The sequence below is a fragment of the Cuculus canorus genome, chromosome 18 (genome assembly GCF_017976375.1).
Source record: "Cuculus canorus isolate bCucCan1 chromosome 18, bCucCan1.pri, whole genome shotgun sequence".
NCBI classification, from domain to species: Eukaryota; Metazoa; Chordata; class Aves; order Cuculiformes; family Cuculidae; genus Cuculus; species Cuculus canorus.
In genome coordinates, this window is record NC_071418.1 from 11,131,465 (window position 1) to 11,150,921 (window position 19,457).

General features: G+C 52.3%; 1 protein-coding gene across 1 annotated transcript in view; it reads left to right on the plus strand.

The window, feature by feature from the left end:
- Positions 1–3,077: 3,077 nt before the first annotated feature.
- LOC104054811 (heparan sulfate glucosamine 3-O-sulfotransferase 3A1) overlaps positions 3,078–19,457 on the plus strand; it is a 40,517-nt gene continuing 24,137 nt past the window's right edge. Inside the window, exon 1 of the mRNA XM_054083621.1 lies at positions 3,078–3,917. Coding sequence (XP_053939596.1) covers positions 3,280–3,917 — 638 coding nt within the window. The 5' untranslated portion in view covers positions 3,078–3,279. The remainder of the gene's footprint in view (positions 3,918–19,457) is intronic.

Sequence of the window (19,457 nt, forward strand, 5' to 3'; positions counted from 1 at the left end):
TAAGGCGAAAAGAAAGAGGCTGCACTGAAAACGTTAAATCAGTTGTGTAGGAGCTTGAGTAAAATGGAAATCGCCTTTAGCTCCAAGCCTCTAAGTCACTAAGACCCCCCCCCCCCCCCAGGTTATCCCTGAGAAAGGTGATTTTTGCACTAGGGCTAAACCAGGTCAGAAGTGGAAATTCTCAGAGTTGGATGTCCTGATGTCAGCCACCCCATTTTTCTGGCTGTGTAGCACAACAATCTCAAAAAATGATCTTTGCACTGAGAGAGATTCATCTAAAAATAAGGACAATCCCAGTCTGCTAACAAATCTCTATGGCTTCGCATCTTCACAGCTGCACTGGTGGGGTTTGCAGCACCGTGACGGTACAGAGGGGTGAGACTATTCACTGTTTTATTTCCCTGTATTGCCCTTGTCACCAGGTCAGACCCCCTCCTTCACAAGGAGCTGCCGAGGCTGCTGGAGCCCCAGCGGGCAGAAACAATGAGTCAGGATCTGAAAAAAAATCACAAGATTGCCTTAAACATTGTAAGGCTGGTTTAAATACGGATACGTTGGGCTTATTGCTCTCTAGGCAGCAAAACTTTTAAAATAGACTCTGGTCATATTTTCCCTAGGCAACTAGCGACTTTTTAAAGGAAAGCTGAGATTATCACCAATGTTTCCAGGAAAAAAGCAACAAACGTGAGTCCTGTGCTGCGATCATAGCAGATGCACACACACACCGCCCTCTGCACTCTTTCACACCAATTTCACTTCTCTTTGTTTTCTCTGCTTGAAATGACCACTTATTCAAACAGAAAATGTAGCATTGTTCTAAGGATCCAGGAAGAAAGTATCATAATAACCAGCATGAAGAAGTCAAATCACTGCTCATTGATCACCCTCCTTCTACAGGGCCCACCCCAAAGCCCATTGATGTCAGCAAAGTCTTTTCATTGACTTCAATGAGCTCCAGATCACAGCGGATTTATAAAGGCATTTAGATTCCTAATGATGTCAGTAGTTGCCTAGAGGTGTTAGGGGCCTAACCTGCTTATAGCCTTTTGTAAACCACACCAGGCATCTGCTTACATGTCCAAGCACTGAAATACCTGGAACGCTACAGTATCTTGAAGTCACCAAACACACAGAGTTGGAATTAGACTCACTAATTTTAGATAAAGTGATCTGGCTACATCACAGCTGGGGTGTGGATGGGTTTGGAAAGGTGTATCGTCAAGTTTCTCTGCTTAGGGAAGAAACGTGCCATAAAGCTGGGAGAAGATCTAATAGAATAATTCATTGGAAATAACATTTGTTATTAATTTTGTCCTGTTTACAATTTGGAAACACATTTTTATTAGCCAGCCAGCTCTGCAGATGGCTGATTATTATTCATTGCCATTTCCCCCCCCCTTTCATTGACTAATTTGTCAATACATCAGCTTTATTTCCAAGTAGCAGAAGTTTAATTCCTCAGCTAGGTCCACACCAAATAGAGAGGGGGAAAAAAAGAGATCTAAGTCAAGTGTTTCATGTGCAAGTTTGTTTAAAATTTCTATAATCTATGACAAACATTTCAAATTAAAAGAACATTCCCACCGGCAATGAAATAATGAAGCCCTTAGAATCCAGCAGCCGAGGCATGAGGCTGATAGCTATTTCCACATTTTATGTACTCTCAAAGGAGACGAGCACATTCGGAAAGCAATAGCATGGTGTGTTTGTAGATATTTCTTACCAATCGGAGGCCAGATCCCACAGCCAGCCTAGGGGTAATTTGTTCAAGTGAGTGGAGAAAAGCTGATTTCAGGTCTTTCTGTGCTGTGTTAGTGCAGTGCTTAGCGTATCTGTAATCCTGCAAATGTATTTTACACCCACTTCAGGGGTTTAATCAGTTTTAAGGGGGACTGTTCCTACGTGTAAAGGCATTTGTGTATGTAGGGGTGGATACAACCAGTGGGCAAACCAGGAATTTGTGCTCGGTAGCAGAAGGATGGGGGGGTAGTTAAAAAATCTGAGTGGATGGACAGAAAGGTGGACAGTGTGGTCAGATGGCCACCACGGTTTGATCATACTGCACATGCTTTATGGAAAAGTTCCACGGAGTTTGGCTGACAAATGAGCCTGTCTGTGGGCAGCGGGCTGGATTTGCTGCTACAGCTCCAGCGGGCGGCTGAAAAGTAACTCAGCACCCTAGAAAAAAACATAGGCAACCGGGATCTCCTCTCTGCAGGGACATCCCTGCACCCCGCAGTTCAGCCTCACTGGACATCCCCGCACCTCCTGGGACAGCAACCCCGGCACCCAGCCTCCCTGTAGCCCCCGAACTGCCTCGGGGACAGCCCCCCATCTCCCGGGACAGCATCCCGGGCACCTCAGCATCCCTGTGCCTCCACGCGACAGCATCCTGGGCACCCTGCCTCCCTGTACCCTCCCCGGAATAGCTTCGGGGGCAGCCGACAGGGACACCAGGGCACTCCGCATCCCTGTACCTCCCGGAACAACTTCGGGGACAGCCCCCCACCTCCCCGGACAGCCTCGGAGACATACCCGCCTCCCCGCGGGACAGCATTCCGGGCATCCCGCATGCTTGTACCTCCCGGGACAGCATCCTGGGCACTTTGCCTCCCTGTACACGCCCGCAATAGCTTTGGGGACAGACGACAGGGACACCGCCGCTGGGACAGCATCTCGGGCACCCCCCATTCATTTGTCCCCTGGGACAGCATCCTGGGCACTCTGCCTCCCTCTACCCCTTGGAACAGCTCTCCCCCGGGCATCCCTGTCCTCCCCCGGGACAGTATCCTGGGCACCTCCGCATCCCCGTGCCCCCGCCCCGCCCCGGCACAGCATCCTGGGCACTCTGCTTCCCTCTACCCCTCGGAACAGCCTCGAGCACAGCCCCCCAGGACATCTCTGTCCTTCCCCGGGACAGTATCCTAGGCACCCCCGGATCCCTGTGCCCGCCCCCCGGGACAACATCCCGGCACCGCGCCTCCCCGCGCCCCCCGGAGCAGCCCCCCCCCCCCCTCGCCCCCCGCAGGGTGGGCAGCGCCCCCGCCCCGCCCCGCCCGCCCCGCCCCGCGCTGTCTCGGCCGGAGCCTCAGCGGCGCCGCAGGTGGGAGCCTCGCTCCGAGCCCCACCGAGCCCCGTCGATCCCGCGGCTCCCGGCGCCGCTTCCCCGCCCGGAGCCGGCCCCCTCCCCGCGGGGCTGCCCCCGGGGGCGGTGGGGATGCGGCAGCGCCCAGCTCCCCCCCGGCGAGCGCGGAGCATGGCCAGGGCTCCCGGGGCAGCATGGCCCTGAGCGCCGCCCCTGCCGCCGAGCCGCTGCCCCGCAGCATCTTCAAGAAGTTCCTGGTGATGCTCTGCTCGCTCCTCATGTCCCTCTACGTCTTCTACTGCCTGGCCGACCGCTGCCAGACCCTGCCCGGCCCCATCATCGCCGCCTCGGAGGAGGAGGAGGAGGGCGGCGGCGGGGGGGAGGTCCTGGGGGGCTCCGCCGAGCTGCACCCCTGGCAGGCGGCGGCGGCGCGGAGGAAGCGGCTGCTGCAGCGGCTGAAGCAGCGGCGAAGGCGGCGGGACCGGGGAGGGGACGGAAGCGGGGGGGCGGCCGGCACTGGCGGCAGCCTGGCGAGCACGGGGGGCAGCCTGGCGAGCAGGGCAGGTAGCCTGGCGAGCACGGGGGGCAGCCTGGCGAGCAGGGCAGGCAGCCTGGCGAGCACTGGGGGCAGCCTGGCGAGCAGGGCAGGCAGCCTGGCGCTGCTGCTGGGCGACGGCACGAAGCGGCTGCCGCAAGCCATCATCATCGGCGTCAAGAAGGGCGGCACGCGGGCGCTGCTGGAGTTCCTGCGGGTGCACCCCGACGTGCGCGCCGTGGGCGCCGAGCCCCACTTCTTCGACCGCAACTACGAGCGGGGACTCGCCTGGTACAGGTATGGGGTGGGCAGTGCCACCCGCCGGCCGCCCGCGGCTCCCCGAGCCCCGAACCCGCTCCCCAAACCCGCCCGCCCATCCTTTCCTCGCTCCTCAAATCCTCACCCCTCCTTCCCTCGGCCCCGTCTCCGATTCCCGGTTCTCCGACACTCTTCTCTCCATCCCCTCTCTCTCCAGCCGCTCTCCCGTCCCTGCACCCAAACCCCCCAGCCCTTCTCACTCTGCCTCTTGTCCCGTCCCTGCCCCAAATCCCCCAGCCCGTCGCTGTCCTTCCATTCTCCCATTCTTGCTCCCAAATCCCCCAGACACTTTCCTCCGATTCTCCGATCCTTGCTCCCGAATCTCCCAGTACCTCTCTCTCTTTCCTCTTCTGTCATCGCTGCTCCCAAATCCCTCAGCCCCTCTTTCTCCCTCCTGTTCTCCCATCCCTGCTCCCGAATCCCCCATCCCCTCTCTCTCTCTCTCCTCCTGTTCTCCCATCCCTGCTCCCGAATCCCCCATCCCCACTCTCTCTCTCTCTCTCCTCCTGTTCTCCCATCCCTGCTCCCGAATCCCCCATCTCCTCTCTCTCTCCTCCTGTTCTCCCGTCCCTGCTCCCAAATCCCCCAGACTCCTCTTTCCCCAGATCCTCCTCCCTGCCTCCCGTCGCCCCATCCTCGTCCCCCCATCCCTCCTCTCCCCCGCCTCCCCGATGCGCACCCCCAGCCCTCCCACCCCGTGCGGGGACCCCCAGGGTGCTGCTGCAGGGTGGGTGGCAGTGGGAAGAGCAGGGGGTGCCCCATCGCCCTGGGGACTGCATGGGGATGCTGAGGCAGAACTAACATCGCCCCTGGAGAGCAGCCCCCGAACATCCTGCTGCTCCCTGCCTTTTCCTGGAGAGGAGGGTCTTTTCAAACCTTGTGGCTGATGGTGTCTCCCAACCCCGGCTGTACCCCCTTGCAGAGCCATCCCATCGTCACCTCCCGCAGCTCCCAGCCCAGAGATGCAGCCGTCAAGAGCAGCTTTCCTAGATGGAAATGTGAAACAAAAATGTATTTCCCATGCAAATGTTTCAGCAACCCAGTAATGAAAAATGTCAGTTCAGTTCCAGGAGCGCAACCCACGTGCTCACCTTGCCTAAGAAATGAGCGGAAAGGTAGATGGGGTTCCTCTTCTGGTTAATTAGTGTTTCATTAAACCACAAAAGGGGGCATCCTCTTTAAAACAAGACAGTAAGTGTTAAAGCTAGGGTTTCAGATCCTCATTAGCATTGTTGAGGTGTTTTCCTCGTGTGTTTTAAAGTTGAGGAGCGTCCTCTGGCAGATTCCTATGGAAAGGCTTGGTTAGGATGTGGGCAAAACTGCCTTTTTTGCAGTGTGTGTCTATGTCTGTGGCTTTCTTGAATGAACAAACAACAAGGAGAGGATTTCAGGTACCCCACGAGCTTGTTTTACGTTTGTGTTAAGCCCAGCTAGAGCAGAGGATGGCTCAGCTTGCAGTGACTGTATGGAAATGTGGAGTAGGATAGTGCCTCCAGTCCGAGTGTTTATGTAAAACTCTTCCCATGTGGAAGTGATGAGCTTGTGTGCCCGTCGATGTCAGAAACACGCTGGGTTTTTGCAGGCAGCAGAATGTGGGTTCTTGGAGAAGAAAGATTTCCTTTCGTGTGGGCTGAAGCTGTCTACAGAGTTATATTTTTAGTGTGCGCTTATCCAATTTCCACATGCTGACCCTGTATCACAGAGGAAACACTAAAAACGAATCTGAAAAACCTCAAGAACTTTAATCAAGGCTTGACTTTGAAAAATAAACGCATGGCTTTGGGGTGGCATCTCCTGAAATTTATGGTGGCTATGCCGAAAAACTTATTTATCACAGATGCTCTCAAAGCCTTGAGGAGCAGATGGCGGTGGGACAGACCCGTTCCTGGAAGCGGTGCCTGAGCAAGGAGTGCAGACCTCGATCGAGGAGGAGCCACAGGCACTGAGAGCATAGTAGGGCTCTGTGTAGGGGATTTAATTTTCCAGAGGTTTGATCTTGTTCTGGCAGCTCTTACCCACTCGGGTGCTGCCCTGTGGGTTGCTTGTGTAATCATTAGGTTTTCGCATTTGGGACGTGAGCTCTCCCATTAATTGCTGCAGTTTGTTTGTTCTGCTATTGATGTACTGAATTTCACCAGTATTTTTTTTTTTATTAGCCCCGTAGAGGCTGAGGGTACAGTGAATGCTTTGTGTGGGATTATTCCTTTGAGACCTAATCTTGCCAGCTTTGCTTGTATGAGTAATCTTTACTAACACACAGAGTCCTGGCATGATGGCAGGGCTGCAGTGTCAGCCCACTGGTAACTGGTTACCAGCATGTTATAAATACTCATTTATAAAATATCCATCTCCACGGGTTTGCTGTAATCTCTGCTGAGGATTCAGTGCCGGGGAAATAGCCAGATGTTTGCCAGGGGTCCTGATCTCTTATCTTTGGCATCAGAGGCTTAGGTTTCACGTGCATTTCTGTTTCCCAGCAGTCAGACTAAACAGCATCATTACGAGGTATAAACAGTTGGGTTGGCTTTCAGCGCCCCGAGGAAGCCAGCACAGTCTTAGTGCCCTGTCTGAGGGAACAAAAAGCGCTCAGCTTTTTGCAGCGATGCAGACTTGCGAACAGAGAAGATCCATCCAACCTTCCCGGCTGACAGTCGGTATCAGTGTCACCGGTGTGGTGTCACAAGATGCCACACCAGGAGCATGGTAGGGTGACTGTGGGGTCTCAAGTGTGAGGGGAACCTGGTTCCTCCTGGAAACAAAAGAGCAGCTCCTGTAAGAGTTATATGGTGTGAGGGTGAAGAAACGGGCTGAGCGGTAGCTGCCGCAGCAGGATGGTGCTCCTGCAGCAGCTGGTTAGATGGTGGTCCCTGTAGGTAGGAGCTCACAAGGCACAGGCTTGGCACATGGAAGCTCTGGCACCTGCTGGGGTGCCACACAAACACTGTCCATGAAATCAAATGGTGCCACACAATGCGCAAGAACACTGTCCGTGAAATCAAATGGAACAATCGCTCAGCTCTTACAGCCTGCGCTGTGCCTGGGGGCGAAGGCAGCTGGGCTGCTGAGGGCTGATCTTACAAAAAACAACTTGGGTGTTTTAATTTGCTAAGTGTGACACCTCGATGTGTGGGTTGGATATCAAGGGAAGTTGTGTGCCGAAAGCAGCTTTCTCCATTTCGGGTTTGCAAGTCGTCTCTTCGTGCAGGGACAAAAGGAGGGAAGGGGCAGCCCACAATACTCGCATTGACTTCCCCGCACAGCGATCTCCGCTCCAGCCCTGAACGAGGCTCTTGAGCAAACAGAGTTCAATAGCAGGTGAGCACAGGTTGTAATAGAGTTCAGCTGCTATCCCCCACCCGGCCGTACAGCCCAGGGAGAACTCCAGGAGCAGGGGCCAAGCCAGACAAGTGAAAAAAAATCTGGATTAAAAAAATAGATCTGTGTCTGCAGGTGCTATTGGAAGTCTGGCTGCTTCCCTCTGATCCTTTGTTAGTGTCGCGCTGATTGAGCCGCCTGTTGGAATGTCGTTATACTGTCAGTCACCCTAGGAACACTTATTTCCGATGTTTTAATCTCCCTGCCTCTGGAGCACCGATGCCGGTTTCACAAGAGCAGAGCCAAGCGAATGTCATTACACTACACTCGATCAGGGTGAAGATGAAAGATGATTCAAAGTTACTCCGTCAGGTTGGGAGTTTAAGTATCACTCCTCCCCGATGCTTCCAGAGCTGAGGAGTTCTGTCTCCTAATTAATGTCCTCTTGGGATTTTTCTCCATGGCTTTTTTTTTTTTTTTTCTTTTTAATCTAGGCAACACTGATGTTTCTGAGTGAAAGGGTACAGAGAACGTCTGGGTAGAAGAGATCTGTGTTGGAGGAAAAGGAGGTTTGTGTAAGGGGAGTGTGCTTACAGCAGCTGTGAGCAGCTGCATCCCACCTTGTTGTGCCGGTTCCTAGCCTCTGTGCCTCAACTCATGGTGAAATCAGAGCCCTGGGGATGGAGAAGCCAGGCTGCTCCTGGAGCAGTGGATGGCCTGGAGGTCCATAGGGTTTTGTGGCCACGGGGAGCACAGTCTGGGAGTGCTTTGTAACCATAGAAATTGGATGGGAGCATAGGGGACAGGGTGGACAATGCCAGGAGAGACTTCAGGGAGGTGTGTACAATTCATGAAAGGTGGAGCAGGACTAGTCAGCCATCAGGAGACAGGCCTTGCTGCAAAACCCTGTAGAGGAAGCACATGCTGAAGTTGCCTTAAAGTGATTTTCTCCCTCACCTTTCTTCACCTGTCCTTGCAGTGTCTGCAAGGAACACCAGATCTTTGTGTTCAGGGTATGCCCAGCCTGGAATATGGGCTGTAGGACATTGAGTTTGAGCTAGTTTGGATTTTCTGTTCCCTGCTGTGCTCATGGCTGCTTGTAGAAAGGTCTTGTTTAGCAGTGCCTGCTCCTTGTCCTAGGAACATCTTATCTCCCAAACACATCTGAATCACTAATAGCATCAAACACAGCCTGCAGCAGTTTCTCTGGAAATTGCAGCCTTAGACAGCCACGTGCTGAAAAGGATCCAGATCCTTGTTTGTTTATTAGCTATGTAATCAGATACCTCCCTGTTCTGAGTTCATTGTGTCAGGCGCAGTATAAAAAGGGAACAAAAGATATCTTGGCCCCAAAGCACAGGTAATTCACTGGGAACAGCAGATGGAGATGAGCTGGGATGGGTGCATAAGACAGTGGAGAATGTGTTGGTTGGGCAGTGTGGGTCTCCTGGACAAGGAGTCATTGGAGCATAAGGTAGGTTTATGGGTGATTGACGGGACCTCTCTCCCCTTTGCTCTTCTCCAGCAAGGAGAAGGAGCTTGTTGTAAGTGCTGATGAGATCAAGGCTGGGGTCATTGAGCCTGTTCTAAAAAGACAGTAACTGGTTCTGGTGCTCAGGTGCTTTGCTGCTGCTGTTGTGCATGATCTGGATTCAGATGCTCCAAGGCGTGTCAGTAAATTTTTGAAAGTTTGAAGGTTGGCACCTTACTGCTAGGGTGATACCGTGGCGTACCTGTGTTTGTCCATCTGCAAAGTGAGAGAGTGGGTGGTCACTGCTCGGTGCTGCAGGGGTGGGTCAGAAGAATTGTGACTGTGTCACTTCTCTCTAATGCAGAGATAAAGTGGTGTGTGGAGCCTGAGCTTATTGGGCTTTGATATGGGTTAAGTAGCACCCAAAGCAGGTGAACCCCACCGGAGCTGCTGGCAAGGTTCTTCAGCCTTGCACAGCATCGGTCCACATCCTCTTGTGGCGAGGTGGAGTGCCATCTAGTGTGCACACCTGATGGGTGGCACCGTCCAGGGATGGCACTGGCCAGACACACCTGCCCTGCAAGATGTAACTGCAAAGAGCTGGACTGGGCTCTTTCCTCTCTTATTCCCTACATAAACCCCAAAGGGTTACTATTATTTTTGTTGATACTTTTAAGCATTTTGCATCTGTATGTATCACTTCTGTCTTCTGGTCAGTGGAGAAGTTCATATACAGGGTTGGTGTCTGTTCATGATGACAGGTGCGCTCCTCTGTTGGCATGTAAGGAGAAGTCAACCCCATGCCTGTCAGAAATCTACGAAGTAAGAACGTGGGGTTTTATTGGACTCTTTTCTCACTAGATCCTGTGGTCTGCATGGGGATGTACTGGGGAGATTCAGAAGTCAATAGACACGTTCAGACCACTTTTGCATCTTGGTCCACAGGGTGAAGGAAGCTGGAGGGGATCGGCACTGTCCTCATCCACCTCATGGCTCTGCCTGGACCTGGGGCACTTGGAAACTGGGGTTCCCCTGGCCCTGCCTGCTGGTGCTGAGCAATCTTGCAAATATGACCTCGATTGTCCAAGATGTTGTCAGCTAAATTCATAGAGCTGAGTCTCCTGGAAAGCAGTGTGGAGCTCCAGCTGTCTGGGGCAAGAGCCCATTTATGGCAAAAATTGTGATGCTCTTCCGAGAAGCAGCAGACGGTCCCCACTCAAACCATTTGTGCTCCTTTAAGGGTGGACCTTGCAACTCCTCACGGATGCATGTACCCTGTCCTCCTGCCATCAGCTCTGCTGCCTTTGAGGGAGCTGCTGGGAGTCATTAGGTTGAGTCTGAGGTCTAGGGCCGTGCTCTGGCCACACCACCACCACCAATGTGTCTGTTCACCACAGCCGAGTTACGGTTTCACCCCGGCGGTTTGAGGTCTATAGTAAGGGCAGTTGGGTCTGGGGAGGGGGAAGGAAGCTCGTGTCTTTCCAAAGAGTTCAGAACGGACAACAAGTGATCAGAGAACCTGAGAGTAACTCCCCTCAGTCCCCTCCCTGATGGAGGCATTAAAACTCCAGAGTTGCTAATTATGCTTTCCTCCCGGAGAGTCTCATGGTAACCCAAACTGCTTTTGCAGAGAAAGGGCAGAGGCAGGTGAGGGGGAGCAGGGGTGGTTGTTGTGGCCATAAATCTTTGCAAATTAAAGTTGCATTGCTGGGGTTGGATGCTGGGGGTCCTACGCCTTTACAAAGACCTGTGTGAGTCAGTGGAGCTGTTCATGCCTAGTCTGTTGGACTGGGGCCATCCCATAGATAGGGACAGTGAACGGTGTCTCTGCCTGTCTCCTGCATCACCCACCTAGTGGGAAATCCAGTTTTTCATAGTTTGGAGTTAGAAATAACCTCCAAACTGTGCTTTCCTGAGCCCCTGCAAGCAGGAGGGTGTGAGCAGAATGGTGCCCGCTGTGTGAATGTCAGTAGATTTACTCAAAGAAGTGAATTATTTGTGGAGTTTCTTTCATAAAATGACGTGATTCTGCAAGAGGAAATCTTTAAGCAGAAGAAATCGCCACTTCCCTTCATGCATGGCAAGACCATCCTTCATGCTTCCTGGAATGAGGAGATCTTCAACATGCTCTTTTTGTTGTAACACCATCTGTTCAGAGATGCAGAGATCCCTGCCCAAACTCCCTCAGGCTCGGGGCTGCTGCCAGGTTTGTCTCTGGTGGGAGGTAGAATCATAGAATGGTTTGGGTTGGAAGGGACCTCAAAGCCCATCCAGTTTCACCCCCATGCCATGGGCAGGGACATCTCCCACTGGATCAGATTTCTCCAAGCCCCATCCAACCTGGCCTTGAACACCTCCAGGGACTGAGCAGCCACCACTGCTCTGGGCAACCTGGGCCAGGGCCTCCCCACCCTCACAGCAAAACATTTCTTCCTGACATCTCATCTCAGTCTCCCCTCTTTCAGATGAAAACTGTTCCATTCATCCTATTGCTGCACTCCCTGGTCAAGACCCCCTTCCCAGTTTTCCTGGAGCCTATTTCTGTACTGGAAGCTGCTCTAAGGTCTCCCTGGAGCCATCGCTTCTCCAGGCTGAACAACCCCAACTCTCTCAGCCTGTCCTTATAGCAGAGGTGCTCCAGCCCTTGGATCACCTTTGTAGCCCTCCTCCGGACTCATTCCAACAGTTCCAACTACTTATGTTGGGGATTCAGCGAAAGAGGTAGAGGAAAAACTTCTCATCACTGACCTGGGGAAACCTTGGAAATCTAATGTTGTTGTTTTCCCCACTGTCAGCTGTGCCCAAGTGTCGCATTAGAAAGTCCCACCTGGGCAACTCCAGACATCCAGACACCTTCTTTCTACAGAGCTGTACAGATCATGGATGTCGGCACAGCCGCTTCAGTGGGATCCTGCCTAGCTCCCGGCTGTGAGAACGAGATGGAGGAGCCTCCCCAGCCCTGGCTGCACTGCTCAGCTCCAGCTTGCAAGAGCAACCAGTGGCTGGAAACTGGGATGTGAACAGTCAGATCAGGTCCGACCACAGCTGCCTGTCCCACACCTTCCTCTGGTAAGAGATGTTCAGGATCAAGCACAACGTCCTGATGGGACGCCGGCTATTTATTTGTTTTTATCTCTTTAGCACCATCTTTTCTTGATAAACATTTCAAAAAGCCAGGCTGATTTGTTCTGACATGGCCCATTGGAGAAGGGCTCCCTCCTGCAGCCCCGTTCTCTGAGGCAGCCATTTATGGGAAAATACCAACTCCAATTGTTTGGACTTCCATGTTTGTGTGTGTGTACCCTCGTGTGCATCTTTGGGATCTCAAGTGTTGTGTTTTGATGTTAACAATTAGTTTCTGTTTTCTTATTACTGTGAGATTTAGTACCAGATACCTGCATCTTTCAATGTAATTATACACTTTTGTGCTGTCTGAACTGGACTGTTTGGGAAGCCCTACGGGGGCAGAAATCCCCAAGTGTTGGCATAGAATTGTTTGGCTGGAAAAGACCTTTCAGATCAAATCCAACTGTACCTGTCCATTACTAAACCAGATCCCTGAGCACCTTGTCTACTCATCTTTTCAATACCTCCAGGGATGAGGACTCTACCACCTCCCTGTGCAGCCTCTGCCAGTGCCTGAGAACCCTTTCCATGAAGAAGTGTTTCCTAATATCCAATCTAAACCTCCCCTGGTGCAACTTGAGGCCGTTTCCTCTCATTCTATCACTTGTTACGTGGGAGTAGAGACCAACACGCACCTCACTGCAACCTCCTAAAGTAGTTTTAGACAGTGATAAAGTCTCCCCTTGGCCTCCTCTTCTCCAGGCTAAATAGCCCCAGGGTCCCTCAGCCGCTCCTTATAACCCTTGTTCTCCAGACTCTTCCCCAGCTCTGTTCCCCTCCTCTGGATGTGCTCCAGCCCCTCAATGTCTTTCTTGTAGTGAGGGGCCCCAAGGTGAACACAATGCCGCTTTCCCCATCTTGCTTCTGGACTTCAGCTCTGGAGTCTTCCCCTGGCTGGAAATTTGTTCCTTAAATCCCTTTGGTCTCAAACGTTCCTGGGCTCCAGGTTGTGCCTTGCCAAGTCTTGCATTAGGCCTCAATAAAAAGGTTTTTGGGAGAATCTCAGGTCACGCAATGCAGCAAGACATGGCTTTCCCGTGCTGCTGCTGAACCGTTGCCCATGGAGTCCCCAGGCCTGAGTGAGGGCAGCAGTGGGTTTTCCCAGGTGCAATTAGTATTGTGCCATCAGGGTGCCGTGATTTGCACAGGTAAAACTGGTGATGGCAGGAGGAGGGAAGATCTCCCCTCTCTGACACACGAGCACTGGGTCAGTGGCCTCAGCCATGGTGTTTCTCACTTTCCAAAGCCATGCTGTTCAGAGGTGTTGGCAGAACCACCACAAAGCTGCCTGCTCTGGGTCTGGCAGCCGGTCCCTGTATTAGCTCAGCGCCATGGCCTTCAGCAACATTGGTGGCATGGAGGATGCTCCACTCTGCCAGTGGGGAAACAGACAGAAATGCACCCAGAGAAATGCACATGGGACCTCTTGGCATCTAGGTCCGTTCTGCTGTTGAGTTCCTCTGACCGTAGTAGGAAGGGAGGCTGTCCGGTACAAGCATCGGTGATGGGTGTTCAGCATGTGCTGAACTTCTCTCGGCACCATCTGCATCCCTCCTGACCTGGACTGCTCCTCAACCTGCTCCATGTGCTGAAGGTCACAGAAGGTTTCCCTGACTCCTCTTCCAAAGGTTGCAGCTTCAAATCCCCATGTCCGGGCTAACTTCCAGCTCAAGTAATTCTAGTCTCTGCCCCTAAAAATTAACTCTGCAGTTTCAACTGGCTCCAGTCATATTTGTTCCCCATCCACGGACCTGCTGGGCACCGTCCTGCTGGGAGAGACCCATCATGGGGCTCGGGGCAGTTGGCTTTTGATGGCTGGGAAGTGGTCTTTCTTCTTGACTGCAAGGTGATTTGGGTTTTTCTCTGTCTGAATGCTCCATATCACAGCAAAGGATAAAGCTGAAGTTGTGCAATATCCCTGCCCTCGTGCACTGCTGAGCTGTGCTGTGGGAATATTAATATTTGGCTGTAAATGTTTGTCTGGTACTGAAAGGCAATGGCCATCCCTCTCATGTCGCCATGTGTGCTATCAGCAGCAGACTAGAAAGAGAAATAGGGACTTTTTCAAACAGTGTGAGAATAAATTGTGAAGCTGGCTGCCATGGGAGGTTTTTGGCAAAAAGACTCTAAAAGAGCTCCAGAAGTGCTTAGCAAAGAAAGATGCATCAGGAACTGTTAAGCATGAGGGATCAGAAGCAAAGAGCTGCTGAGGGAGTCCCTGAGCCTCAGCTGGGAGGGACCCAGGGGTTTGCTCCCTGCTTCTGGTACGGGGATTCACCTGTGGGTCAGGGGTGCACTGGGATGACCCAAGGAGGTTCATCTTCCCATAACTGTTATCAGGGAAAAATATGATCAGTGTTATTTGGTTAGAGAAATGCTTTCTGAGAGGGGATGGATTTTTCCGGTTGGCAGTCAATGGCTGGTGGCTGAGAGCAGAGAAGAAGGTGTTGCACTTTGCATCCATGGTCTGGGTCATTTCAGTACCATTGAACGCCTGCGCTTGGGCAGCTCAGACGCTGAAGAGCCTGGGGGGTTGTGCATCTGCATTAGTTCATACCAGAAAAAAGAAAGACACCCTTTATTCGCTACAGGCTAGAGAGAGCTGGGAAAGCCTGGCTGAACTTTATGAAGCATCCTTTGGGATTTATGCACTTTATGCACCTGCAGTAACAGGAGAGCTGAGCTCCTGTGGGCGGCATGAGCATTGCCATGGCATGAACATGTGTCACTGCTCTTTTTTATCATGTCCAGGGCAGCTGAGGAGGCTTTGACACACACTGAGCCTTGCTGGGTGGTGTTGAGCAAGGGTCTATTCTGTCCTATGCCTCAGTTTCCTCTTTGTGAAGTGAGGTTGTGCTGCTGGGCTCATAAGAAAATACTGAGGTTATGGGTAAAGGTGCTCCTAGGGGTCTGAGATTGGCTTTCCAACAGGCAGTGGGCACCAGGACCCACCTGTCCAGCATCACCCTCTCTGGGTTGTGTTTGCTCTGACCACAGGCAGGTGCAGAACATGTGCAGAGGGTTGGACACAGACTTACGCTGGCTTTAAATGTTGTTTCCATGTGTATGGACTGTGATCCCAGCTCAGCCCAGCGTGGGAGCCAGTCTCGGGGTGGAAGCACTCAGCCCCCAGAGCTGCCTTTGCAACAAGTCTCGATGCTGCTCTGGCTGCTTGCTGCTGACTCTGCCTCCCTTGCTTCCAGCAGCAGTAAATCTGCTGGAAGAGCCTGAGAAAGAAAAAGTTTAGGTGGACACACAAGCAGTCAGCCTGGGAGCCTCCGAAGGGGCTGAGTCAGGGGAAAGGACATCACGGCCTGACCCAGATGCAGTGCACAGTGTTTAATTGATTTTGACTGGTTCGAGTGCCATGGGTCAGGGTCAGCCCCAGGCAGCAAAGCCCATCGAGGCGTCAGAGCTGCTTCATTTAGCACTCAGACAGGTTGAGCTCTGCCCTGCCTGTACGGGGGGTCACAGCCCTCTGTCACATCACAGGGACCTGCTGCCTCTACTACATGAAACGGAGGTGAGAAGAAGAAATGGATGTTTCCCTATCACCGCCTGCCTCTGCCGAGCGGTGGGGCAGCAGCTCAGCTCCCTGGGACCAGCATCACAGGCAGTTCCTGCAGCAGGGAAGAGGAGAAGCCATGGGCCTGATTTATCCATCAGGACCCACCAACCTTCCTAGACCAGATGTAAAACCTCTGGTTTCCTAGTATATCTCTGGATTCCTTAGTACATAAGAAATATGCTATTGCAACACTGGCTTTGTAAATTATTCATTGTTTTGAGGCAATATAAGCGTCTCCCCAGCACATGGTTCTGCTGCTTCTCGGCTCTGACCCAGCCCCACTCTCACTCGGAAGCTGCCTTGGGCTCACTCACGTTGTAGCCCTGGGAAAGTAGATGGGAAAGGCATTGGGGCAGTGATCACAGTGGTGAGAAAGGAATTTGGGTGTGTTTCCTCTGGAGTAAATCTGGCTTAAAATTGCAAGCAACTCTGGATTTTATTAAAGCCCTGAAAGCAGTGCTTGGCTTTGTTGCCCAAATCCAGCAGCACCGTTAAAGCTGGTGTAAGCCCACTCATGGATGAAGGAGCCCAAACGTTGGTGACTTGCAGAGCCGTGCTCAGCCGGGGCTGCTCCCAGGGGCTTTCCTGGCCATCACTCCCCCTGGGGACACCAAGGAATGAGTGGAGTGGAGGAGTCTGGACTCAGACTGGAACACACTGGGTGTTTCAGCATGGATGGGGGAATGAATCCTCCACTCCATCCCTGGGATCTTCTGCTGAATAGCCCATGGTCAGCACAGGGTGGGTGCCCTGGTGAGTCTGGCCTTTGCGTATGGTCACCTTCGTGGTCACCTTAGTTGCTGGTAGACAGACCTTCCTAGAGCCTCGCTTTTCTTTAGACGTCGCTGGTATAAAGCCAGATTTATCAGATCAGTAAGTTTTGCACTGGCAGCTGAGCCTGCTCTCGTTGGAGTCCGAGTGGGCTGTGCTCTTGCCTTCCTGCAGTTGTTGGGGTTGCCCTGACCTTGCTCAGTGTGGGGAATGCATTTAGGAGTTGTTTGACCCCTTGGCTTCCCATCAGCAAAGGGGTCCGGAGGAAGATCTGTCCTGGCTGATCTCCTAAGCCAGGTTTTAAACGCACAACATACTCTCGGAAAGGGCTTGGGAGGAAAGCGCACCATGCACTGCAAGCCATCCCCTCCCTGGTCTGTCTTCAGGGAGGGGGCACTTACCACAGCTCCCTACTTTGGAGTGGAGCCCTGTAATGGATCTGCTTCTGCCCTGACCAACCTTTCCCAGCCCTCTCCAGGCCCTCGGGTCCCCAGAGCCATAAAACTGATTCCAACCAAGTCCTGGGGATGAGGAGAAGGGAGAGACCACGTGCTCTGCCCCTCCCTTCTCTCCCCTCAGGCACCCCAGCAGACCAGGGTTGGGCAGAGCCGCAGCCAAGGGTCCATTGCTGGGAGCCATGGGTCTCCCAGGGAAAAAAGGGCCGGGAGAGAGCTTTAAGGAGTGATGAACGGCCTCATCCACAGCAGGGCCATGGGTCAAAGAGACTCAATTATTTCCTGGTAATATTCTTTCTGGTGGGGGTGATAAGCCAACACGGCAGATGCAGGTCCACCTGACCCCAGCTTTGGAGCAAAGGGATGTTGGGCCACCCTGAGCTCCATTCATGCTCTCCATAGAGGACTTTCAGGCACAAACATATGGGTCACCCTGATGTTGCTGTCTCAGGCACGGTCTCCCCTTGGCATGGATTTCCAGGAATGCCATCCTTAGCATCTCCCGTTAGGTAAATCATAGCCATCATATGGTTAGGGGAAAAATTTGATTTGCCTTGTAATCTGATCAACGTTAAATAACAGTAATTCTAACTGTGAAGCTCTCTGTTTAAAGCACTGCTGGTCTCTGGGGATCATCAGAGTTATTCAATCTAATGAAATCACTGTTACTGTCTAATGAGGGTACAGCATCGGGATATCTTTCCTGGGAAGGAATAGTTAAACAATGGGCAATGGGGGCAAATATGTAGAGGCAGTAAATGGACAGAGTGCTGTCATCTGAAGGTTTCACCTGGTTGGGACCCAAAGCTCTTTGGCTGCATCTCACTGGCATCTTTCTAATGGCAGCTGTCGTTGCTCAAGGCAAATTGGTGCCAAAGGTCCCTCCCACCACCTCCCTGGATGCTGGGCCACACTGGTGCCACTGTTTCCCTTTTTCTGGCCCAAAGAGTTACATATTTTCACCCATCTTAATATCTGGTCTCACAACTTGCTGTTCCACCCAACAGGCTGCTGTCTACGTTGGCTTATCCTGTGCTGTCTGGACTGTGTTATCTGCTGGGTTTTAAGATGCTTTCTCCAAACCCTACTGTACTTTTTCCATTTTCATTGAGCTGTCCCCTTATCTCCGTTTTAGGGGGAGAGAGAGGACCTGCTGCAGTTCACATTTCCCATGCCAGCTTCGCAGCAGTTTCTGACCCACCAGTCGATTCGGTTGTTACAGAGCAAACTAAGCCGTATTGAGCTGGTTGCTCCCCTCTGCGCTGAACTTATTGTATTCAATTATATTTGAGGCTGCATCAGGAGCAGGCAGGGATCCTGCTGCTGTCAAATGCTAGCAGGCTGGATCCCGCGTAACCAGGGAGTGTGTCTTCCCTGTAGTGCATGCTCTAATTTCCCATTATTTCTTCAATAAGACTGATGCTTACTGTACATCGCTTATTTGCTGCGAAAATCTGAGCCATTAGAGCAATAAGTGGCAATTACCTTGTGAGCAGCGTGGCATGGGAACCCAGCACAATGCCTTCCTGAAGGAGGGGGCTGGAACTGGCCTTTCAGGAGCAAACACCCACCAGAGCAGCTTTGTAGGGAGAGCTCAGTATCGGACGAGGGCACCCAGCTTCCTCCAGAGGGAGGATGGCACCCATGGGTGCTGGGGGATGGCTTGACATCTGGGGATGGCGGGCATGAGGAGGGGTTGTGGCTCTTCACATGCTCTCAGGACATGCTCTCCATCCAGTGGCTGGGCTTCTCTGAGCAGCTGGTCCCCAAGGAGTGGCTTCTTCCTGCAAAATAGTCTTCATGCTGGAAAAAAAAAGGAACATATCTGGTAATTTAATTGTATGAAGTGCTCCTAAAATTACATCTCTGCTGCACAACAGCGTGCCAGAGGTCTCTGGAGAAGCAGATACAGCAGAATTGGTGAAGATTTGGGGAAAAGAAGGGATTTATGGAGGGAGCGTGGGACATGCCAGCAGGGAGGTCTGAGAGCTCTGTTCCTCACATGCCACCCCATCGTCTGTGACCACAGCCTGGCCAACGCTGCAGGACACCAGCCTTTGCCCCCGCAGGAACAACACCCTGTCCTCAATGCCAATGTGGGTGAGCCACGGCATGGGTCCTGTCAGCATGGTGTGGGAGCACAGGCGATGCCCCGTGTGCTAATAAGGAGGTCCAGGAGCTGCTGCTGGTGAGCAGGGTCCCTCTGGGCGGCTCTTCAGCGACAGCCGGGATGTCTGTGTTCATTATGCACATCCCTTTCATGCTGGCTTCATTATTCACATGCTATCTAGTGTCATTAAGATATCAAGTTCATTTAGGTACATCCACATTGGCAGTTTAATTATGTCTGGGTACCACTCTGTATTTTATTCATGGACTGTCTGGGGGCTGTTGTCAAACACAAGCCCGGGAGATAAAGGTTTGGTGGCTGCAGAATGCTAATGTCCTGCTGGTTCCCTTTTGACAAATACACATGCCAGTTATTACCAAACTGATTATTTCATTCATTAACACCACATACATCAGCTCCCTTCACCCACTATTATTGTATACATTCATCTTTTCATAAACAATTACCTGAGAAGGTTGGGAAAGGCAAGGACTGGGGAATTAATCCTCTGATGGGAGGTTCCTGGTGTGGTGTGTAACAAGGTGCTGGGGGGTGTGGAATGCCCCATTGGTGTGATTGGTTCATTAATCAAATTAGGGACAATAGCACATCACATGTGTGCCATGTTTCCTAACAATACCGAACCCATTTGCATTGTGCCAGGATCTCAGCGGGTGGGGCTCCCTGTCCAGTGCATGGTGAT